At 38.6% G+C, this 26,040-nt stretch overlaps 1 protein-coding gene across 8 annotated transcripts in view; it reads left to right on the top strand.

Annotated features, from left to right (window-relative positions):
- SLC12A1 (solute carrier family 12 member 1) overlaps positions 1-26,040 on the top strand; it is a 103,597-nt gene that overhangs the window by 50,769 nt on the left and 26,788 nt on the right. For all 8 annotated transcript variants that reach the window (XM_033190204.1, XM_033190209.1, XM_033190203.1 and 5 more), the window contains 4 exons: positions 196-307; positions 8,555-8,695; positions 11,561-11,667; positions 16,521-16,603. In XM_033190204.1, coding sequence (XP_033046095.1) covers positions 196-307; positions 8,555-8,695; positions 11,561-11,667; positions 16,521-16,603 — 443 coding nt within the window. The remainder of the gene's footprint in view (positions 1-195; positions 308-8,554; positions 8,696-11,560; positions 11,668-16,520; positions 16,604-26,040) is intronic.

Raw genomic sequence — 26,040 nt, 5'->3', positions numbered from 1 at the left:
ACTAACTGAACTGAGAACACAAACATGTCAAGATGGACAGGCAGGATGATTCAAGAATTCTGGTGTAAAACCCATAAAATAGGGGAGAGGTTGTCCCATTCTTCCAAGCCTCTGTACCTGTCATCCCATTGGAATGGTTCTAAGGTTACAGACTTCTTGCAGTGGCCCATTCTCACATCATTTTTTCACTTCCAGGCCCCAGTGCATTGTCTTAACAGGGGGACCCATGACAAGACCTGCTCTCCTGGACATAACTCACGCCTTTACCAAGAACAGTGGCCTTTGCATCTGCTGTGAAGTCTTTGTGGTAAGAGCCACTTCACCCCAGGGAAGTGCTTTTTCCTCCCTGCTTGCCTTGGATTATTTTGGGTGAAGACAAAAGGTACATGCAGTGATAGGAAAATAGCAAAAAAACGGTTTATAGGAGAGCCCTCTACCTTGATTCATAGAGCAAGGACGAGCAAGAGCCCGTGATCCTGAATTTAAACAGGTAGATGTAAAGTGTTTCAGATTTCATAAGAGACCAACTAAAAGTGACAAATATTTCCAAGTGATGGCCTTTGAGTCAAGAAAAAGATAGCTGGCTCAGAAATAAAGTGAAGGCATTTGGAGTGATAACTGTCTACAGAAATATAAAAGGATGGAATGAGCCAGATAGAGCACTATTACAGAGATTAACTGATGAGGAAAGAACCAGACATAATGGCCTTAAATGACAGCACATGGAATTTAGATTAAATATTTGGATAAGTTTGATGACACTGCAGATACTCAAAAAACTAAAGCAAGTTTTTCATGCCTTAGATAAACATTCAGAGCTAAATGAATTATTTTTGTTCAGGAAATACGAGGTAGACAAATAATAACCTATTGGTGACGTCCCTAGGCGGTATTTAAAACTGGTGCTAGTAATTTAACCATAATTGTTGATCAATCTCTCAAGTGTGGAGAAAGCATTAAAATAATAATAAAATAATAAGCCAAAGGGTGCAATGGCTCACGCCTGTAATCCCAGCACTTTGGGAGGCCAAGGTACGTGGATCACCTGAGGTCAAGAGTTCGAGACCAGCCTGATAAACATGGTGAAACCCTGTCTCTACTAAAACTACAAAAATTAGCCAGGCATGGTAGTGCATGCCTGTAATCCCAGCTACTTGGGAGGCTGAGGCAGGAGAATCGCTTGAACCTGGGAGGTGGAGGTTGTGGTGAGTCAAGATCGCACCACTGCATTCCAGCCTGGGCTACAGAGCAAGACTCCATAATAATAATAATAATAATGATAAAGTCTAAGTCTTCCACACTAGCCCACCTCTACTTGTATTCCTCCCCCATCCTCACATACACACACACACACATGCACACACACCACTCAAAATTCTCAGCTAACAATGTATTTTTATAGTACTTAAGTACTTACCTATTCTTCAAACCATTTTTCTTCAAAGCATTTTTCTACAGTTTTTCTTATTGGAGCCCCACAATAGCCTACTGAAGCAGGACAGAAAAGTAGCCCTGCTCCCATTTTACTGATTGGGAAAGTGAGATTCAGGAAAATTAAATTATTGCACTGGATCACACAACAAGAAAGTGGCAGAGCCAAGATATCAGTCCGGGTCACACAAGTGTGCTAAGTGTCACACCTTGAGGAGAGAGCCTTAGCACACTTGCATCCTTGGGAGTACTATTAGAATCCAGCACCACTACTTAAATCTCCAATACCTGCCAAGGAATAGGGCTGTCAGGAAGTCAGGTGACTTTCGAGCCAGTCAACTCTGCCATGATGCTGGGGGCTAATTTACCACATGTCATCGCGATCAGCACTTAAGTATCTCTTTACACTTGGCAATATTCGAAATGCTCTATGAAGCAGTTGTTCATATTCTCTTTCCTCTCAGTGCTTGTATGACAGTAATTCAAACAATATAACTTAATGCAATTATCTGGTAGGGGATGGAGAGACTCCTACTGAGTACTTGTGAGATTGACAGGTTAAGTAATGACCAACTGTGACTCCAGAGAATTTTTAAAAATCTTATCAAGCACCTCTCTCTCATATTATCAACTTTGGTGCCCTGGATTGGTGGATTTCATTTTGGACAATGTAATATAGGAGCCAGTTTTGATGAAATAAGCAGTTTGGGGTGTTTTTCTTCTCCAGCAATTTAGAGAAAACTTAGTTTAGCGGGCAATAAAATATCTTTAGGACTGAAGAAATAAACTGGGAGTATAAACAGTCATCTACTGGCAAAGGAGAAAGGGTCTCCTAAGAAACAAGAGAGATTGCTTTTAATTAACCCTTTGCTGCTTTAACTATAATACAGGAGGATAGTGCTGGAATATCATTTCATTTGAAGTAGGCACCTTAGTCTGTGTCCCCAATGGCCCTGTTCGTTTGACACGTATGTTGGGCTGCATTATACATTACTATACTGGTCTCTCCACGTAGGGCCCAAGAGTCTTGCTCTCAGGTGCCAGGGTTCTCCTGGGGACAGAAAATAGTTACTGCATCAGTTAATGACTTTCCAGTTAGTTACTTTGTATGAGCTCCTGGGGCTGCAGATGTTGACAGCATTTTTAGACTCTAGGCTCAGTCGTCAATCATCTTTGCAAAGAAACAGATGGAAAGGGATGTAAGGGGAGTAAGAATGCCATTAGAATTTTTTTTTCCAAAAGCACAATGGTTGATGGTTAGGCCAACCTTGTGGAAAATGTTAAATAGCGATGATAATAAGAGAATGACAATTTAGTTTTTAGGTCTAGGAAGCTGGTGCTCATGGGCTTTTGAGAATAACAGTCAAGTTTCAAATCATTATTTTGCCACCTATTACTCGTGAGTCCCTTAGGCACATAATTACATCTCTCTGTGCCTTACTTTTCTCAGTTGTAAACTGAAAATAATAAAAATAGCACCTACGTTATAGAGTTGCTATTTGAATTATAGAAGATAAGCTTTCTAATGCTGAGTCCGGTGTCCCTCAAAGTAACTTTCATTGTTACTGTGATATTGTTATTGTCAATATCATTATTGATACTCCATTAACTTTCATTGTTACTGTGATATTGTTATTGTCAATATCATTATTTTTGGTATGCTATAGTTGCCATTTTTATTCCAGAAATATACTACCTTGAATGAAAACCTAAAGCATGCCCTCTTAGAAAAACCAGGTCCAGACACTGGATTTTGAACTTTGTAAGTGTGCAGCACTTTGATCACGATGAAACGGTGAGATATGTGCTTCCACCCACTAGTCACAGGACAGCAGGCTCTGGACTCCATCCTTCTGGTGGCCTGCAGCTATTGAAGTACTTGCTTTAAGTGCTATTACATTACCAGAAAGGAGCAAGATTTAGAACTCATTGGTATTTTGATGTGGGTGGGTAGAGGGAAAACATGTGGCCACAGCTGTCATTTCCTGCAACTGTAACATTTTTATATTTGAAATGAAGACAGCTGTACTCTTTGCTGGACCCCAAGCACCCACTGTGGCCTTTCAGCTATCCAGCTAATTTACAGTCTCCTGCAGGCCTCTTCCCCTCTCTTGCTTTTTTACTATTCAGCTTAAAGATTTCAAGTGAGCAACTCTTCATCAAGGTAAATTTGGGGAAGCATTTTAAAGAATCCAGCTTGGTAATTTAAAAAATACTGTCTAGTCTTCTCTTCTGAACTAACATAAAATAAATGACATAATTCTGTCCCAGTAGGCTTTGTATTAAACATGTGAGTCATTTTGCTCTTTTGTACCTATCATTCTTATCACCATAGGAAGGCAGAGGGAGAAAAACTCCACCTTGTAGTATTCCCCTCATATTTCTAAGCATAGCCAAGTTCAACAGGTTCAGCAAAAGGTAAGTTATTAGTTAAAAGTTGCAAGTTGCATCATCCAGCGGTTCTACCCTATGTATCCTGACACAAATAAGCACTGCCTTTGTCAATGAGTTTCCTCACTTATGTCATTCATAGTAGATGCAGAGATATCCAAACCAATCATCCCAGATAACTTAATTTAAATTTATGTACCTGTAATTCTCTGGGCACACTATGTTCAGTTCTAGAAGTCTTACAGGATCAGTTGACACTTACCTTTCCCAAGTGCAAAGGCATCCTACTGCAGCAGTTCCTTATTCATATACTTCTGAATTTTACATTTAAAAATAGGAATTTGTAATTAAAACGCATTAAAAAACAGATATACATTTAAGGATCAAAAGTTAATTGAATTGAAAGTCAATTCCATTAATCTGGGATTTAGAACACATATCAGATAAAGTCATTATTGTCCAAAAACACACCGCTTACCTCTTTTCTCAATTTTGCTTGTCTTACCTCGCAAAAGGCTTTCAGGTCTACAGTGGCATGTTTTATCAAGTACATTGTGTTGTGCTGGTGGCTGAAGAAATAAGATTTTTTTTTAAAGGTTGATTCTGTTTTTTAATTTTGAAACACTAAAAAAAAACTAGGTTGGTTCATATAAAATTTGCGTTTTTATAGATCAAAATCGTTGGGCACTGGTAGTTTCATATGGCTCACTATATAAAATTAAAGGAGACCTTCAATTTATATTCTGCCTTTCCTAATTCATGACTGTTAACATTCTGGGCCAGATGCAGTGAGTCCCTGCCTAAAAAAGAAAAAATAAAAAAATAAATGGTTATAGATGCTTCCACTCACTTTATTTTATTTTATTTTTTAAATTTATTTATTTGAGACACAGTCTCCCTCTGTCACTTAGGCTGGAGTACAATGGCGCAATCATAGCTCACTGCAGCCTTGAGTGCCCAGGTTCAAGCAATCCTCCCACCTCAGCCTTCCCAGTCTCTGGGACTACAGGCATGCACCACCACACCCAGCTAATTTTTGTGTTTTTTGTAGAGAAAGGGTTTCACCATGTTGCCCATGCTGGTCTCCAACTCCCGGGCTCAAGCGATTTACCCTCCTCGACCTCCCAAAGTCCATTATAGGTATGAGCCACTGCACTCAGCCTTCCACTCATTTTTTAAATGAAATAAGCCATTACAGATCAAGTTCAAGCCCCTTTTAATACCGCTGCAGACCCCTGGCTCTCTCTGTCCCCAGAGGCAATGTTATCTGAATTTTATGCGTATTCTTCTCATCATTTCACACATGGATACCAAAATGTAAATCTGTTTTCATTCATGTTTTTCTTACTCATTAATGTTACTTTAAACCTGATTGTCCTCTCCTGTAAAGGAGGAAAGGGATGGCCTTTGATCGGCTTTCTCATGTAGAATCTCTCTAAGACTTTTACCCTGTTTCTTTTTCTCTTTTTTTTCTAAAAAATTATAAAATATCTTAAGAAAACCTAAAGTTCTCTTTGAATTATCTGTTTGAGGAGTTCTCAATAAATCTCAAGAAGACACCCACCTCTTAACTCTACGGCATAAGGAAGGCAGTTCAAGCCCATATAACCCAGGGAAAACTAAAATTCTCATTTTTTCTTCTATCTTCAACCTCGTCTTAATCTCAAATTTCACATCCACCAAGGAAAAAATATATTCTTTCTAGATGCATCTTATTCCTTTTTTATCAGTGAGCCTCTGTTATGATGTTAATAAAATAGTGAGATGACCAAATATTGAAAGAATGAAATGACCTATGAATTGGCACTAGCATGTATGGTAAAATAACATGAACCAAATCAGAAAGGGAAAAATTTTCTTTCCCGCAATTCCAACCAAAGCAGCCATGAAAACAAAGACAGACTAATAAGACTTACAGTGTTAAAAAAAAAAAAAAAGTTGGAAGGAATATTGCACTTGGCAAATTCCTCTGTTTGATCCGAATGGGGTTGGAACCCCTCTACAAACTCTTTTTCATGATACTCACTTATTTAAAGTAATATCACATCAACTTCTCCACACTACACAATTAGAAATGCTTTATCCCTTTCTCAATTAATATCAAAGTTATAATATATACAAGATTTTTAAAGCTTCTTTGTTTGAATCCTGAATTAATTTATGTACTCATATTTTGGATCCCAACTGAAGCTAATCTCTATAATGTTATAATGGGGTAATAAAATTCATTTTTGTAACTATGACATATTTGAATGTTGAATAATTGTATTCCAGTATGTCTTTTCTCTTTGTTAGTTTGCTTTATTCTTACTACATTTGTATTGCAGCCTTCCTTGCTTTGCATTAATAAGTGTGCTACAATGATGTTATAATCGTTTTTAGCAAAGAGAGATTCTGCATGAAACATTTTTATGACTTCTCAATATGGCAAGTTTAGGCATTAAAGTAAATCTCACTGTCACAATTAATGTTTAATCTGGATTTTTATAATACTAACAGACATACGTTAGACTGTATTTATTTAAATAAATGCCATTCTCCCCAGGGGTTCACAGTCACTGTGGTACAACTCACTACACTGATGGTTCAAAGTCTTTCCTGTTTGTTATTCTTCTATCTAATGGCTGTTGTTACCACTGAACTTCCTTGAATAAAATATTCTTTCTTTTTCTTGCAATTGAAGAAGTTTAGAATGCTCAAAGAAGGACTAGTGATTCAAAATGCATTGACAATCTGGAAACCTGAGCTAAATTGATCCATAATGGCTTATCTTTCCTTAGACTAGGTCATCTAATTTAGTTACTACCCTCCCAATCTCTCTACCTTTTCTATCTTCATGGAAGTTTCTTGTTTTTAAATTTTCCTTTAATAGGAAGTCAGTCAAACTGTTTTGAAAAGTTGGCAGGTTCTAGGAAATACGCTGGAAAAAATAAGAATATAAAGAGTCTGATCCAATTTAAATAGAATATTAAAATGGAAGAGACCCCAGAGATTGAATGCTGTGTAATAGAAACATATTGTGTGCCATATATGTAATTTAAAATTTTCTAGTAGCCAATTAAAAAGGAAAAGAGAAATAAGTAAAGTTATTCTTAATAATGTTGTATTTAACCCAATGTGAGCAAAATATTATAATTTCAATATGGAATCATTATAGAAACATTAATGAGATATTTTACATTCTTTTTTGTACTAAGACTTTGAAATCCAGAGTGTAGTTTGTGCTTCCAGCATATCCCAATATGAAACAACCACATTTCAAATGCTTAATAGCAGCATGGACATACAGGCTATCATATTGGGCGGTGATGACCTAGGCAATTGCCTGAGTTTTATCAATGTAGAACATACATCAAGAGAGGACAAATGGCAGACCCAGGGTGTCAGCCAGTCAGTGCCAGATCTCAACCCAACATTCTGACTCACATCAGTGTTCCTGCAAGCACAGTGGTAAAATCAGGTCTGGGGCTTTGATGACATTGCACTAGGTACTGTATTATTACTACTTAAAGCAACCTTGCAGGAACCAGAGTTTATCCTCATTTTCAGAATAAGATATAAAAGCTCAGAGATAAGAAATTACCTCCTCAGGCTTAGATCTGAGACCAGTTTTGTCTGACCGCAAAGCCTGGGCTTTTTTTTTTTTTTTTTCTTGCATCCCAATGTCCTTTCTCTCCAATCTAAGACCCTTTAAGACCATGACTCCAAGTGTGGTCTAAGGAGCAACAGCATCTGTTGCCTCTAGGAGTTTGTTAGAAATGCAAAATCTTGAGCCCTGTTTCAATACCTATAAGGCCACATTTATCAAGATCCCAAGTGATTCATCTCAACAAAATACAAATCTCTCTATAAATTAAAAGAATTTCTGGGAAAATGGATTTGTACCCTGTCAGACATATGGCAGATAATCAAAAATACCTTTTGGATTGAATTACAGCATGAGAAGAAAAAAACCAGCTTAGATATTTAAGGAAGAAGAAATAAAAATAGAATTTTTCATTAAAAATGGGTTTCCAAAACTAAATCTTGAAATTATAAAATGCCCTATCAACCATCCTAACACCTGTCTTCTTCCCTCTTAATCTCTTCCACTCTCCTTAGGTCATAGGTATGTAAACTTTCGTTCCCCCCAAATTCACTGAATGACAAGGAAAGGTTAATGTATTTGAATGGAAGTGTGGCAACATTACACAGGGAAAAGTGGTATAAGAGTATTTTTGCCACACGAAAAAGCAATGCATCAGCCAAATAGAATTGTCAAGATGTACAGTTCATGGCAAGATTTGCAGCTCACCATGTTCTACCTCCCATGGAGCTCTGTCCATTTCTTGAAATTAGGCTCCAGCTGAGATTTCTTTGGTGTTCCTGAAAGTGGCTCTCGCTAACGGGTCAAAGGTTGATTGTGTATTTATCCTGAGCCTCTTCAATCACATTTTCAGTATTTTCCTCATGTGTCATGACGCCCTCAGCTCTTCCTTTCATTCAGTGTCAGGCAGTTAATTAAGCAGATGTTAATCAGTCTGGATGTTTTGGGTAGAAAATGAATGATGTGAATAGCACAGGTCCTCTCCAAAAGGCTGAATCTGCGGAACCCTGCTCAGTGAGGTGTTTGTGCCTCTTTCCCACTTCTTAACTCCATGGGGCATCGCTGGCTATTTTTGTCCTTTAGAAAACAACAGCAGTGTGATGTATAATAGCAAGGTTCTAACCAATATTTCATTGTGTCGCACAGGGACCGCGCAAACTGTGTGTTAAGGAGATGAACAGTGGCATGGCGAAAAAACAGGCCTGGCTTATAAAGAACAAAATCAAGGCTTTTTACGCTGCAGTGGCGGCAGACTGTTTCAGGGATGGTGTCCGAAGTCTCCTTCAGGTAAGGCTGCATTCAGGGAATGAGCACAGAGGCAAAGAACAATGAGTGCTCCATGTTAATGAGGCTCCCAGAGCGAACGGCTGTAGTTAGGCAGCCCAGCATCAGAGATCAGTGCAGATGGTTAAGGAATTATTTTGAATTCCTGGGTATAGGCAAAGCTAGAACAAAAGCAGAGAAGTTCTATTACAATGAACTATGAATGATACACTGGAAATGGAAAATGAGGTTGCCTTTGGCCACCAGCATACATTCTGCCCCTGTACTTATTGAAATGCAAATTTGTTCTAGTGGTTGACGACATTCAGGATCCTATTGAAACTTCAAACTATTTTTATATCTCATACTGCATATAGCAACGCTCCAGTCAGGCATTCTTTTCCTTTTTTCTTTTGCAAATGGTGTTAGGGCAGCTGCTAGACCAACTAAATTAATGCATGGTGATCTGGGCATAAAATCTCCCTATCCTCCTGAATTATTTCCAGAACATTGAATAAAATGTAATAATCTCTACAGCTCAACCTTAAATCCCACAGTTCTCTCATCTTTTCTCCCTTATTTTTTTCCTTTTTCCTTCCTTTATCTCTGCTATAGTAAGTACATAAAATCTTTCCCTAGTTCTGATCTTCACAATTTAGAGTGACGGAGAATCCTTAAAACAAACAATCCAAGAGACCTTCAGAAATTGTAGAGCTTGGCTTTCTGAGCATTTTGGGTTTCGTATGGTTGAAAAACCCTAATTATGTATATATGAAATGGTGCATTTGGCTTTCAGAGTTACCGTATCTCAGAGTGTCAGAAGTCAGGACTGCATCCAGGTAACTCAGATGCACATGCAGGCAGGAAAGAAAAAATATTGGTTAAGCTTAATTGGTAATGTTTTGGAGCTTTAGAGTATTTGATGCAATCCTGTGTCTAATTTCCCTTAATAACACTTGCGAGGTAGCTGCACATGCAGAGAAACCATTTCTGCAAAACCTATTACCCACAATGAGCCCCTTTTCATCTGTTATTAATTTGCTAAACCATGGAAATAGGTGTTACTGCAAGATGCTGATTTTTCTTTCAGTACCAAGTTAGTTTTCAATAGCTCTTTGGTTAAATATATTGGCACCATTAGTCATTTATTATAAAATTATCATAGAAGATTTGTAAAACAAAATTTTCAACTAGGAATGGGAATATGGACATAAAATAAGAGCAGGGAAAGAAAAGACACAAGTATGAAAAAGAACCCTTAGATCAGTCCAGAAGAAATGGTAGAAAATTTGAACATGCATACATTCACACGCATGTCTTCACATAAAAAGTGAAGTACAGGGGAGCCATGGCAAAAGGACAAGACAAAGTGACATTAAAGGAAGCACTGCAGTTATATCATCTCAAATAAAACCATCTTTGCATCTAAGAAGTTATGGTACAAATTATCAAATCCTCAGAGTGTAGCTGTGGAAAAGACTACATCCATAACTTCTTACTGCCACACATCTGCCAAGGGCCAAATGAGGACTCCAAGAAGCTGCCTGGCTAAGAACAGTGCACCAAATGTTTTGGAAGCAAAGTTTATTTCAGGAGCCCTCTTTCATTGCCTATCTCCTTCCACCTGCTACTGTTTCCTCTAAAATGTCCAGCTCTGGCATTTCTTTCACTCTTCCCATGACACAGAACTACCTTCCATTACTCCCACTGCTCTCCCATCTTATTTTTTTTTATTTGAGATGCAGTTTCACTCTGTCGCCCAGGCTGGAGTGCAGTAGCACGAACTTGGCTCACTGGAACCTCCGCCTCCCGGGTTCAAGCGATTCTCCTTCCTCAGCCTCAGAAGCAGCTGGGATTACAGGCGCGCACCACCATGCCCAGCTAATTTTTCGTATTTTTAGTTGAGATGGGTTTTCACCATGTTAGCCAGGCAAGTCTCAAACTCCTGAGCTCAAGTGATCCACCCACCTCAGCCTCCCAAAGTGCTGGGATTATAGGCATGAGCCATCGCACCTGGCTGCTCTCCCATTGTTACCTGTCAATGTCTCACCAACTTACAAGACTCAGTTGAAATACCACCTCTCCTATGAAGCTGGCCATGAATCCTCGCCTGTAATTCAAGTTTCCTTCCTTTGTTCTTCCATATGAGTTTCTATTACATTTGCATGTATATTAGAAGTATTTGTGTAAATATTGTCTTCTTCACCATGTTTAGTTCCATGAGGCCAAAGAATGTGCTTCACCACTCTCCCACCAAAACTGACGTAGCACTGTGCAATTCATAGGTGCTTAGTAATATTGTCTAATTAAATTTGATTAACTGGAAGCTGTATGCTGTCATCTAGTGAAGGGGAACACTTCTGATATGGAAGACGGCTATTAATGATACCGTCATATAAAATAATTGGGTTTTGGAAACATAATTCAGTCACCCTTCAATAAATAACATAAGTAGAGATTTCAGTGATCCTTGTACATAAGAATTTTCCAAACATGGATTTTATTGCTGATGACATTATGAATATAACAGGTGGAAATGAGCTTTGAACCACTAAGTTACAACATGCATACCAACAGTTAAGCTGACCCTCACTTGATTTTAAATTATTGAACCATTTTAATGAGTGTGTCAGAAGAAATGCAAATGACTGCTAATTTAGAAAAGCTACATTTCTGTCATCTAAAATCCATTTATAGCTGAGATGATTTAGAATTAATCTTTCTATTTTATGCTTGGGTACGGGCATGAAGGACATGCACTAAAATGTAATCTAATCTTCAGAATCTTCAGAACATTACTTCAGTGCTCCTTTAGACATTATTTTTCATTTGTGCTGGTAGTTTCCCAGTACGGTAAGGATTGCCCATGTTTTTATGTCCTCTGTTTAGGCCTCAGGCTTAGGAAGAATGAAACCAAACACTCTGGTGATTGGATATAAGAAAAACTGGAGGAAAGCTCCCTTGACAGAGATTGAGAACTACGTGGGAATCATACAGTAAGTGATGGCTTTCAAGACGTGTTCTTGTTTATAAAGCACTAACCAGGGCAGTATATAACTTGTACTGCACATAACACTGTTGTATCAGATTAAACTGCCTGAGAAGAGCACATTCCCCTGGTACTCTTTCTTTCCCAAGGTGAAAAAAACACCACCAATAATAGAGTTTGAGGGAATCAGAGTGTCAGAGGAGGCAGGGTGAGAGAAACACCAGTGTCAGAGAAAAAAGCAAATATTTAGAGTTACAAGCTTAAGATCTGTTTACAAGATTAAAAGCAAAGCACAGCTAAGCAAAGAGAAATTTTTCTTCAAAACACCTGGAATGTTGGGTTGGCTAGTGTCTCCAATTCAGTCATTGTCTTCTTCTGAGTCTCTGATAATTCGTTCACTATCCCAGAGCCCTATATCTCCCTCTGCTAAGAGGCTCCCATATGCCAGGTGCTTCTGTTACCAGGTGGAGGATCATTGGCTTGTGCACAGAATGTGAGGTTCTGGTGGTACATAACCTCTAATAGCTTAATATTTGAGGAGGCTTAGGATATAGGTGATAATGATAGATCTTAAAGGACTAGCAGGCAGCAGGCTAATGTCTTTAACATGAGTTATCTCATTTAATTCTCACAGAAAGATTTCGAAGAAAGTACTATTATTTTTTTCCCATTCTACAAGTGGAGACAAAGACATTAAAAATTAAGTAGCATACTGAAAAATCTCAGCATTTAGTGGCAGAGCTGGAATTCCAACCCAGGACTATCCAAATGAAAAGCTGAAACTCATGACCATAACGCTATGCTTTCTCTATATATTATATACTCCAAAACAAGTATTATATATTTTATACTATATATATTACATACCCCAAAGTATTTTATATATATTATACACTCCAAGTATTACATTATATATTATATACTCCAAAATTGTATGTATATGTATAAATATATATATGTGTGTATATATATGTGTGTGTGTGTATATATATATACTCACAGTTTTGGAGTATATAATATATAATACTTAGAGTATACATATATACATAAAATACTTGGAGTATATAATATGTAATATTTGGAGTATACATATATACTCCAAGTATTACCTGGCTTGGTTTTTTTCCTTTGAATAAGAGAAAATAAATTCTACACATACAGAGAGAAACATTGTAGAAAGTTGAGCCTTTCGACCAGACCAGGCACGGTGGCTCACATCCGTAATCCCAGCATTTTGGTAGGCAGAGACGGATGGATCACCTGAGGTCAGGAGTTTCAGACCAGCCTGGCTAACATGGTGAAACCCCGTCTCTACTAAAAATACAAAAATAATACAAAAATTAGCTGGGCATGGTGGTGGGTGCCTACTTGGGAGGCTGAGGTAGCAGAATTACTTGAACCTGGGAGATGGAGGTTGCAGTGAGCCGAGATTACGCCACAGCACTCCAGCCTGGGCAACAAGAGCGAAACTCCGTCTCAAAAAAAAAAAAGAAAGAAAAGAAAGTGGAGCATTTCTTCTAGGCTTGAAAATACTCTATCAGACTCCAGAGGGGTAATGTTAGCTGTGCCCCAAAGCCATCTTTTGTGTCAACATCTCTGGAAATGGAAGGTTTCCTGTGTCTGGGATCTGGCTGCCCTTTGATTTCAGACCACAGGGTACATGACATACCCTGGGAGATACAGCTACACTTCAAAGTTCATCCTATCCGCCGAAAACAAGTATACACTTAGCACTTCTTAAAGCAGGCTATTTCTTCTACCCCTTGTTATTATAATCATAACATTTATCATTATATTGAGCAGATTTACGCAACATATTAACAAAAGCATTCTTAGTTCTATTGAAAGGAAGCATAAGAAAATAACTTTTATCTTCTAAAAGTACAGGAATTACTGAATAAACAGAAATTCACTCAACAGTCTTTCTAATGTGGGGAACCTATCTATTAAGTGCATTGTGTTTCCCGAACATATAAAGCCTGGGTGCCACATGCTGTCATTTGGCTCCTGCTGGTGTTATAAGTTCAGTAAGTTAAGGCTAAACCAGGTGATTGGGATAAGAATTTTACCAGGCTTAGCAAACAGTATTTTGATATATTTAGAATCAGTCAGTTGCTGATCAGACATTCTTGGAAATTGACCAGATCTGTCCTCTGTTATCCAGATTCTTCAGTAAAATTTCATCTTTACCTCGGGGAACAAAAGGGATGGGTGGGGGTGGGGGGGAAGAGCAAATAGAAAGTAATGTGTAAATCTTCAACAAAATAGTCCGTTATTTGATACAGAATTACTTCAGACTATCTTCCAACCTCCCTACCATCCCAAACATTCTAGAAATCCAAAGGGAGCAAAATAATCAAACCCAGTAATACTAAACCAAGGAGGTTTCTGGCTTTTACAGCAAATTAATAATAGATCTCCTTGGTAATAAAGTTCAGTATTAGGGTGACCCATATTTGTACTAGTATAAAACCTAGCTGGATTGGTAAAGTTAAATGACTTTACTAGCACAGCAATGGGGCTAATAGTGACAATCATGTGTCCATATTACATTTCCCTTTCCAATTTTTGTGGCTTTATGACTTAAAGTACAGTATTATTGTTAACACAGGGGTATTATTATAAAACTATAGTATTTTACCATTTTTCTTTGAATAAAATATTTCAAATGTCTGTAATATTCTTAAGTATGGTTTAGTGTTTTGTTTGTTTGCTTGTTTGTTTTTTAAGACAGAGTCTCGCTCTGTTGCCCAGGCTGGAGTGCAGTGGCGCAATTGTGCTCACTGTAACCTCCAGCTCCTGGGTTCAAGCAACTCTCTTGTCTCAGCCTACCGAGTAACCAGGACTACAGGTGCACACCACCATGCCCAGCTAATTTTTATATTTTTTGGTAGAGTTGGGGTTTCACCATGTTGGCCAGGTTAGTCTTGAACTCCTGACCTCAGGTGATCCACCGCCTTGGCCTCCCAGAGTGTTTAGATTACAGACGTGAGCCATCTTACCCAGCCAAGTGTGGTTTAATTTTAATTAGAATTTGTATGTATTAGTTTTCAATGGCTGCCATAACAAATTACCTCAAATTTAGTGGCTTAAAACAATACTTTAGGCTGGGCACAGTGGCTCATGCCTATAATCCCAGCACTTTGGGAGGCCGAGGTGGGCAGATCATTTGAGGTCACGAGTTTGAGACAAACCTGGTCAACATGATGAAACCCAACCTCTACTAAAAATACAAAAATTAGCCAGGCATGGTGGTGTGCACCTGTAATTCCAGCTACTCAGCAGGTTGAGGCAGAATCGTTGGAACCTGAGAGGCAGAGGTTGCAGTGAGCCAATATCACACCACTGCACTCCAGCCTGAGTGACAGAGCCAGTCTCTGTCAAAAAAAAAAAAAAAAAGAAAATGACCACACACAATACTTGATTATCTTACAGTTCTGTAGATTAGAAGTCTGGCATGTGTGGGCCAGGCTGCATTCCCTTCCAGAGGCTCTAGGATAAATTTCTGACCTTGCCTTTTCCAGCTTCCAGAAGCTTCCCTCATGTGGGTGTGGCTCAGGAATGCCTTCCTCAATCTTCAAAACCAGCAATGGCTGGTCAAGTTCCTCTCACATCACATTACTATGACCTCCTCTTATGCCTCCTAATTTCACTTTTAAGTACCCTTGTGATTACTCTTGTCCCATCCAGGTGATCTAGGATAATCTCCCCCATCCCAAAGTCCTTAACCTAATCACATCTGCCAAGTCCCTTTTGCCATGTAAGGAAATACATTCACAGGTTCCAGGAATTAGGATACTTTGAGGATGCATTATTCTACCTAACACAGAATCCAAATTTTTTTTTGTGGAGCATATTGTCTACTTTTTATAATCGAGGACAATCAGAAACAAGATTTGTTTATGAGGAATTTACTTTGTAACAACTTGTGCCAGAATGGACCTATTCTGTTAAGAAAAGATTATTTATGGTTTGGATTTTGAGTGGATATTCATATTGCACCAAACTTATGTATACCAAATGAAAATTCAGGTTGACTTTGGCCATTGGAAACTGTTTGCATATGGTGGGACAAGTGTTTTTGGGGTAGGATGACCTAATTGCAAGAAGTCATTAAGTTTTAGATCCATAGAAGTATAAACAAAGGACCTCCCAATGAAAAAAAATTTAAATGACTCAAAGTATTAATTGACTTGCTTCCATGTTTAGCACCAGAGAAAACATTTATGTCTTAAACTTTAATCTCTTCAAACAGAGATAAAAGAAGGACAGACTTTATTTTCTTGTAGGTAATCGAATTCCTTTGGGTTGCATACAGAGAAAACACAAGAGCGAGTACATAGGGTTGCCATGAAAAAGCATTGCTCCAAGTGACCAGTTTAGAGTCAATTCTGAAAATAGAGGAACTGGAGACATTTCTAACCATGAACTTGATATCAGAAATGTTATAGGAGTCCTTCTAGGAGGCAGCCAGGTTGGGGGTGGTGGCTAATCATTTCAAAGAGTCTTTGCAGTCTGTAATCTCTCTGTTCTAAATATGCCAGTGATTGTTTTGCTCACTGTATAAAAGATTCGATTATTTTTTTAAAATGCGACAAGCTCTTAATCAAAATTCTGATGTATAGTATTATTTGAATAAATTGGCTAGAGTGAATAATTTAGTTTCCTCTACCCAAAATATACTTTAAAAAGGCATAAGGGAAGAACAAACAAACACATGCATCAGCTCTTGGCTATATTCTAAAGTGGATTTTAATAGTTTCATTATATCAAAATCCTAGAAGCAAGTGTAATACTAGTCCTAAGCTTGAGGATTAAAACAACCATTTAAAACACTAACTGCTCTGCTTTCTCTTTCAGTGATGCATTTGATTTTGAGATTGGCGTGGTTATAGTCAGAATCAGCCAAGGATTTGACATCTCTCAGGTTCTTCAGGTGCAAGGTATGTACTTTCTTTATTCAACAAACAAGTATTTATTGAGCACCTACTTTGTGCCTGACATTGTTCTAGGATATAGCAGGACACAATATAGACAAAATTCCTTAACGGTGGAGCTTACGTTCTAGTGCTAACTCATAGTGCATATAGTTCCCCCAGTATTTTCTCCAATGCTAACACAAGCAGCCTTTGCCCTGCTAACCACAAATATTGAGGAATTCAAGGTAGTCATCAATTATTTTTCTTATCACAAAACCACAAAGCCAGCATCAAGGAAAATAAACAACTTCAGTAAAATAACCTGCCAAATTAATTTCTGCAAGATGTTTCAGAAAATGAAGATTAATTCTTTCCCCAGAAAAACACGTATTTTGCTTTTGAGAGTCTATGAACTGGTTTGTAGCTAACATGGAAATGAGCCTGAATGTATCACGCTGTGAATCACTAATCTAAGTCAGAGGCAGAAACACTAATTCAGATTAGTGACTCTTTGTTTTTTCCCTGTAGAGAATTTGGTATACTTGCTTAGTCTTAGAATTTAAACATACTCTCTTGTGTATGAAATAAAGAACATACTGATATACTTACTGAAAAATTAGCACAAGATATGAATTCATGACTCATCTCTTCCGCTGAGCCTCACAGCAGAGTCCGCTTACAACACAACATTAAGAAAAAAATGATGCTTTTCTGGTGCCTGTTATGTGCCAGGCATAGTGTAGGTGCAAGTGGTGCTGGGTAGACTAAAATTAATCAATTCTGTCTGTGCCCTCAAGAGACACACAGCCTAGTAAGGGAAGTAGATCAATTATTAGCATTATAGTAAGTATAAATAAGGAATTATGGGAAAGAAGGAAGGGGCACCTACCTCACTCCAAAAAGGCGTTCTGGAGAAAATTACCTTTGATTTGAGATTCACTGGATGAGTAGGAGTTAACCAGACAAAGTTGAGGGAGAGAAAAGTAAAGAGACAGTTTGGAGAATGCATTCCTGACAAAGAGGAAAGTGTTTGCAAAGGTGAGGACATGGGAATAGAGAGGAATGGAGTATATAGACAACCAAAAGCAGATTCATGTTACTGAAGTGAAAAGTAGGAAGCCAACAATAGTAAAATATGAGGCTGCCACTATAAGGAGGATCTAGACTGTAAAAGCCTCATTTGCCATATTAAAAAGATGGATCACATTCTGTAGATAATGAGGAACCATCAGAGAGATTCAAGTGAGGGAATAATGTGGTCAAACTTGGGTTTTCGATCTCATGCTCTTTCGGTTATATAGAGCATGGACTCAGGACTACAATGGAAATAGACAAATCAAAGAGGTCTACAATAATCAAACAAGACAAGGTGACAGCTTGAACCAGGGCAGCCTCAGTGGGGATGGAGAGAAAAGAACAGAGTTGAAAAGTATTTTGCAGGTACGAAGAGCAGCGTTTGAGAGTTGATTGGATGTGTGGGATGTGGGAAAGGGCGGAGTAAAGAAAAACTCCTTGGCTGACTGGATGAGCCAGTGGAAATGGGAAATGCAAGAGGAAGTACAGGTTTAATGAGGAAATGCCTGGCTCAATTTCAAACAATCTCCCGTGGGAAATCCTACGGGAAATGTCTAACAGGCAGTTAGACAGTCCTCATCGTAAAAGAGAAATCTGAACTGGAAATACAGATTTAGGAGATGCTATGGACTGAACTGTGTCTCCCCCCTCACCAAATTCATATGTTGAAGTGCTAACCCCAGGACCTCAGAATGTGACTGTATTTGGAGACAGGGTCTTTAAAGAGGTAATTAAGGTAAAATTAGGTTATTTGGGTGGGCCCTAATCCAATATTACTGGTGTCCTTATAAGAAGAGATTAGGATACAGACTGAGGGGTGATCATGTGAAGATATGGTGAGAAGGCGGCCGTCTTCAAGCCAAGGAACGAGGCCTCAGAATGAAATCAATCCTGCTGATGCCTTGATCTTGGACTTCTGGACTTCAGAATTGTGAGGAAATAAATGTCTACTGTTTACGACACCCTGTCTGTGGCATTTGTTATGGCAACCTGGGTGGACTAATACAGGAGACATCACGGCTAATGTGGATTGAAACCATCACCCTAGAAAATAGAACTCAAAGAGTGTGTGTAGCCAAGGACTCCAAAAAGTAGGAAAAAGGCCCCCAAGAAGAGAAGGAGAGGTCAGAAAGATGAAGAAACCAGAAGTCTGGGGTCAGGTAAACCATGGGAGTACAGTGCTCAAAATGAGAATAACCAACATTGCCAAATGCAGCAGAAATGTACAGTAAGATCATGAACCAAATGGAATTGGCATGACACAGGTAATCTTAGTGAGAGCAATTTCTGTAAAGCAGGGTTATCAGAATCGAGATTGCAGTGAGTTGAGAAGAGACTATGAAATGAACTAGCAGAGAATATGGATGTAGCCAACCCTTCTGAGAAGCTTGGATGGTAACAAGAGGAATGAGATTGAGCAGGCTTACTGTAGGGAACCTATAGACCTCTGAATGGGAGATCAAATCATATTTCTAGACTGAGGAAATGGCACAAGAGAGTGCAAACATTGAAGATGTAGGCAAAGAAAGGGGTGACCCATGGAGTAAGATCCAGGAGGAACAGAAAATTGAGGGAAAGGCATGAATGGAAGAGTTGGCCTGAAACAGAAAAAAAAACAAAAAATACTTCATCTAAAATTGGAGCAAAGGAGGTGAGGATTGATGATGGGATGCGTGGATTTGTGAGAGTAGAGTGGTAAACTGAAGAAGATGATGCACAATAGTCTCAATTCTTTCTTTTAAGCTGGAGCAATGGTTTACTTCTAAAAGCAAGAGAGGAACGGTTTAACTGAGAATGAGAAGAAACTAGTAAGCATTTTAAAAAGTCATGATAGAGAATGAAAAAGATCAGCAAGAACTGATCCGTGTACAACAGTGAAAACCCAGTTGTGGTTGTCCAGTTTTCTCTGGCAGTATGAAGTCTCCAACGTACAGGAGCAGTACCAGGGTATTTCCGAATAGGTTCAGCAGAAAGAAAAAAGAATTCTTAAGGGCTGTTGCCTGATTGATTCATATTCTATTTGCTGGTTCATGATTGTCTCCATCAAAACAGGAAAGAATATGAGTGGATTAGGTGAATTTTCTGATGCAACCATTCTGGTATGTTGTAGGAGAAGAGGAGGATGAAGAAAAAACTAGAGATCAAGTGTTTTTATAAGATAGCTACTATCTGATTATGTATATACTCTATGATAATGAAGAGCATTAAAAAATAAAACTGCAAGGAGAGCGCGTCTTATGCAAAATTGTAGCACAAAAGGTTATCTCTTGGTGACTTTAGCCTTCCTTTGTATGCCCCTTTTCTTCTTTATGGATATTTTAAACTCCAGATCAGAAATACTAACTCCCACTCACTGGGCATTCACTATTAATGTATATTCCCTCCTAGCAGAACTTAATATTTTGTAGCAACAATAGTTAAAACATTTGAGCACTTATTATGCGCCATCTATTATGCTTCATGTTCACATATAACATTTATCATCTCAGCTACCCTATGAGGAGAGTATTATCATTGTCCCCATTTTACAGCTGGTAAAATGAGGGCTTACCCAAGATTCACAGGCTAGTCATTAGTAGAGCTGGGATTCAAACCTATATCTGTTTGAAGCCCCTATTTTATCTTTGAAAAAGAAGAGCTAGAGAGGATGATGACATATAATGAGAGGTAATGGTGAAATCTGAGTTCTGGGAATGAGGCAGAGCCGGTTCTATGCGTTCCTTAAGACACCCAACAAGGGAGCTGCCTGTCTATGGTAAGATAAACCTGACTTTGAGGGCAATTACAAGAACTGAATATTAACAGAACCGTTCTGTTGCAAACTTCCTAGGTTTTACTTTTTTTTTTTTTTCCTGGCTTTTGTGCTATAATGTTTTCCATCTAAAAATGAGAATGCAAAATATAACTTGTATTTAGATTACACATTTGCTTTGTGTGTTATGTTGCTCTCTTCAAGCTGAAAGATGTGATGTAGCTGAAAAGCATTGCTCCCACCCCTCATTGTTCCATCTGCCAAGATGCACCATCAATTTACTTCTATAAAGCAATACAGCAACCAAGTTTTGCTGTATTTCTCAAAGAATCCTGGCAGTGAACTGTATCCCCTTTTAATTTCCCAAGGGTTGTATCCTATTTAAATAAACTTTGATGTCTGAAATATTTCTGCTTCTTAGTCAAGAAAGGGAAAATACAATTGGATGCTAATAAAATAATTACAAGTACCAACTATCTAGGGTAAACAAAGAAAAACAATATTACACAAGTACATGAAGAACATGCAGAAAAACAACATAATGATGGAAATTAACTTTCTGCCACATTTCCATGCATTGTTTTGAGGTTTATGTAATTTATGACACAAACCTCTTATTAGATTTTGAATTGGAAGAAATAAACTTGCATTTCATTATATTATGCTGTAATTCAGGGCCTAATAAGGGCCTGATAAATCTTAAGTATTGCATTATACTATGTTAATGATTATCATCATAGCTTTTCCAACACAGGCACCACAGTGTCATCACAGATTATAATTTAAAGGAAATATTAGCAATTCAGAGCGCCCATATACTGTAGTTAATAAGGCAGTGAATAGAAATCAGCTTTATAGATAATTTACCAGCTAATGACAATTATTTTTATGTTGTATTACAGGCTTATGTGAGGAGAATAACTTTTAATATAAATAAGATCGATGCTCATAACATTGTAACTTGTATACTGTAGCAACTCATCTAATACTGATGACTAATAGTTTCTCTTAATAAATTAATTTATTGCCTGACAACACACACACAAAAAAAATCATGATATTTCATACTGCTCACCTCCCAGGGATATTTAGCAAGTTTTCCAACTACAACAAGGAGTCCAAATTATACTGGTAAGAAATAAAGTGATGGAACATTATTTGCAATATATTGCGGTCAAGTATTCCACGTAAGTACAGCATGATTTGTGACTATCTCAGAGCACGGGGATATTGCTGTGTCTGATCGAGTGGCTTAGAAAAATAAAGACAGATGGCAGTGTAGTAAATAATTACTTGATTAGAAGGCAACCACTGCAGGATTGCTTCCTGCCTTCTATTCAACTAGACTTCACCTGGGGTACAGCACATTGATTCTTATGAGCATTTACAGCTTTGAGTTATTGAGCAAGGAAAGAATTTTAACTTAATAATTAATAAAGAAAAAGGATGCTGTAAAATGGGAGGGGATTCCATTCCCCAGCGGGTTTCCCTGATCTCCCTTCTGGTGTCAGACAATTGACGACTCTCAATCCTTAAGATTCAAAGCAGGTTGTAATGTGTAGACCTCTGCCTATTTCTAAAAGACATCTTAAAAAAAAAAAAAAAAGACTGGGGACATAACATTTGAAGTAATCTTGACAAGTAAATTGAGTTTCAAAATATAGTCACTCCAACTGGGTACCATATCATCAATTTATAAAGCACTTGAAAATACAGTAACTACTATTCAAAGCAGTTTTGGCATTTACATGATGGCATGGCTCAAAGGTCACTCTTAGTTATTACTATGAAAACCGTTTGGGATGTGGATGACAACATGGATTAGAAACCTACCCTCAACTGAGAGAACCTAAAGGTCTAAGCTTTTTCTTCTACCATCGTAACTTCAGGTTGAGATTATAAATATCTTGAAGAGAGAGAAGGGCAGGCATGCTCTCTATATCTCTATCTCTATTTCTATATCTCAGTCTCTACCTCTATCTCTCTCTCTCTATCTCTATCTCTCAGTAGCAATGTGGCCTTATAAACTATGACATACTACAGAATTATCTAATGTATTCAAGTTCCCTGTAGTTACCATTACAGGATTTCCAGGTGGTGGTCCTTTCCAGAGAAAAGTCCCCTCTCCTTCCCCACTTGTCTCTCGCGCTTCCATCTCCCAGGCTTTTATCTCACTGGTCCCACCTTCTGTCCTCTATCTGTCCCTTTTTTATATAACTTTGTATACAGTATTAACTGCACTTCTTTCAAACGTTGTCTTTTGTACTTACCACACACACACACACACACACACACACACACACACACTTCTCACACCCCCATTCTTCACAACTCTGCACTTGTTTTTCTTCTTTTATAAAGACAGTACTTCCAAAACTATTGAACTGAATTGAACAGCATTGATCTGTTCTTTAATTTATTTCAACACACAATTCTTGAGTGCCTATTGGTGCAAACATGGTTCCAGGTAATAGCAGGTAGGGGTGGCACCATGAAGAACATGGGAGGGATAACATGAGGTCCAAGCATAGGGTTTGGAATAGATAAACCTGGGTTTGGATCCCAACTTTGACATCTTTTGTCTGTGTGATGCTGTTCAAGTTACCCATCCTCTCTGTGTTTCACTTTTTGCATTTTCCAGTGGGAATAATTATAGTACCTACGCCACAGATTTGTTGTTTTGGATTAAAGAATTTGATGGCTGCAAAGTGTTTGGCATTGTACTTGGCATACGGTAAACTCTCAATAAATGTTGGTGATGAAATAGGGCATAAGTTCTGCCCTCCAGGAGTCCGGAGTCCATTGTGAATAAGATAGACATCCGAGTCACACAGTTATAGTAGTTAGTAGAATAAAGGTTTAAGCAAGGTATTATGGAAATGTAGAGGAGATTGATTCTAATTGAGAAATTTGGGGGTGGTTTTTGAAAACATGCAGATTGGGTATTCCTTCAACAGGCAGCTATTGCGATCAAGGCATATCACCGAAGGAGAAGGGAGAAGAGGGATAAACACTAGAATTGGGAGCAGAAGACTTGGGTCACGAGCTGTGCTACCTTGAACAAATCACTTGAACTTTCTGAGCCCAAGTTTCCTTTTCGGTAAAATGGGGAGAATATTACCAGCTCTGCATGCATCCCAGTATTGGTATCAAATGAGATACTATGTAGAAAGGGCTTTGTAATTTCTGAAAATTAAAAATGTAGTCGTGATGGTGGTGATGATCGAATAAATAGTTTTTATTGTCAGGCTAGTGGAAATCAACTTATATCCACTCGTTCATACTCTCTTGGCTTGCTCCCCTTGTGGTTAATGGTATGCCTTTGCAAGTCATCTGGCCAGGATTTCTGTTGACAAAAATGTTTTGACAAAGTCTACTCTTAATTTCCCTGCATGCAAACAGAGGCAAGCAGTACACCAGATAGATCATTCAGAAGAACAGATAATCAAAACATCACTTCTGTTTAGCGCTGAAATGCAAAAAGGAAGGAGTGCACAGAAGGAGGCCTTAGATCACCTACCAAGTGAATAATTAAGAATTAACTTGAATAAGAACTTGCGAAAATCACTATGCAAATGGGGATCACACCATGGTATGGATCTAAAAATCCAAGATGGCAAAGCAAGCTGATTTTAGCCTTTAGAATAAATACTCTCTGTAATCTTCTGTCTCTATCGTCTTTGAGGAAACTGCTATATCTAAACCATTCGAGCAAAATTTGGTTTTGTCTCTCAGGCCTGCAATTTTGCAGCTTGCTCTGTTCTGGATGGGCTGTGCACATACCTTCAAGCAAATTGTTGGAATCGCTCCCAGTTCGCTCAGCCAGCTGACTCCATTACAAAGGAGGATTTATCTTTTTTTCCCTCTTTGTCCAAACTAGAGGACAAAGAGCATGGCAACCAGTGGCTAATCATAGGGTCCATGGGAGCCTGCCCAGAAAAACCTCCCAGGGCAGCCCTTACAGTTGCCACATCAGAGGATTGCAAAGAGCAGGTTACCCCATAAGTGGCCCCCTGCAACACCCCAGAAGGCAAAATAACAGCTAGGGTGCCGTCATCCAGGACAGTGACCACAAAGTCTGAGTACCAGTGCTGCTGCTCTAGTGCAGCCTTCTATACAGACCCGTATCTTTAGGGTCCTCATTTTAAAATTACATGTTGGATGGGCCATCATTTGGGGGAATTAACTTAGCATTATGCCATGTGCCTGAGAGTGTTTAGGTTTATCTGATGATAAAGCGTAGGAAGGTAATAAAACAACTCTGAAATAATAATAATAAGCCACAGGAGGAGGGTCTTCATGGTGGGAAGCATATGCAGATCTCTTTGCATATGAACCCTGTAACTTGCTGGGTAATATCAGGCAAGTCACTTAACCTACTAGTTTCTTCATCTACAAAATGAAGAGGATAATAGTAGTAACTATCTCAGAGTTGTTTGGAAAAGAATAAAATGCAACACAGTCCCTGGCACCCAAAGAGTGTGCAATAAATAGCAACTGCTAAAATAACTCCCAGGCATCTCAAAATACTCAATTTGTTTTGCATGACTAGGCCCATTGCCAAAATTTGTATAAATATACTGCCTACAGAATGCAGTTCTTGCTCTGTTCTTTAAGGACCTCCAAAACCCTGTGTGGACACTTTGTTTATTCTTTTTGCAAAGCTTGGGGGGTGGGAAAAGGAAAGAGTTACAGTTTTCCATTTCACAGACGGGAAATCCAAGGCATAAAAAAAGTAAATTACTTGGCTAATGTCACATTAAAGCCAGCAGCAGAACTGTAATCGGTCATGACCCCCCATTGCAAGGCAGCTTGTCTTCACCTTTCAAAAGTCAGGGGTAAGCAACTTCTGTCTCAGCTTTAACACCATCAGCCTAATTTCTCAGATTTTCTATAGCTGCTGATCTTGAGAACCTTTGAAGCTTCGGGGAAATCACATGGGTGATTTGACCTTAAATCTCATGCCACTAGCAAAAGATTAATTGCTAAGACCTGGAAAGGGGCCAGACAATTCTGTGTAGCTGAATAGCAGCATCGTCTAGGGATGTGACTATCCTGACAGATTTAGTTAGTACATAATTGATAAATCTAGAGTTTGTATAGCTTCGCTTAACAGATAGATAAGGCAATGGGCTCCAAGGGTTGACATTTACAGAAGCTCTCCCAGTGTTTTGTAACACTGAATCTAGGTTTTCTATCCTCTTCCTCTGAACATTGCTCATTTTCTAAGGCTCTGTTCTCAGCAGGCAATAAGATGAGAGCATCTGACAAGAGGGCCACCTCCCCCAGTGTAAGCAAGAAGCAAGAAGCCTCCTAAGTGTAGCACTGTCATATGACTGCTTTGAAAGTCTTACTTACCCCGATTCAGGGCGGGGTGAGGTCAAAGAAAGATCCAGCACATTACATAGCAGCTAGGAAATGTTCGTCACAATCAGAATCCAAAAAAGATAAAAGGCAGCCAGATACAACATGAAAGCTTGGATAGTGCGTCTAAACCTTGGGCAGGAAATTTTGCGCTGCTTGACTCCTGTTCCAGACTAAAACGTGTCATAAGACCCCTTTTAGCAATTTGAACCCTGACAGGCACCCAGAAACCTCAGCTTTTATTTCTTTGACTTTGGTCACCCGCTCCACA

The sequence above is a fragment of the Trachypithecus francoisi genome, unplaced genomic scaffold, assembly GCF_009764315.1.
Source record: "Trachypithecus francoisi isolate TF-2019V2 unplaced genomic scaffold, Tfra_2.0 Lachesis_group3, whole genome shotgun sequence".
NCBI lineage: Eukaryota > Metazoa > Chordata > Mammalia > Primates > Cercopithecidae > Trachypithecus > Trachypithecus francoisi.
Note: the sequence above shows the minus strand (reverse complement) of the source record. Positions and strands in the feature narration are given on the sequence as shown.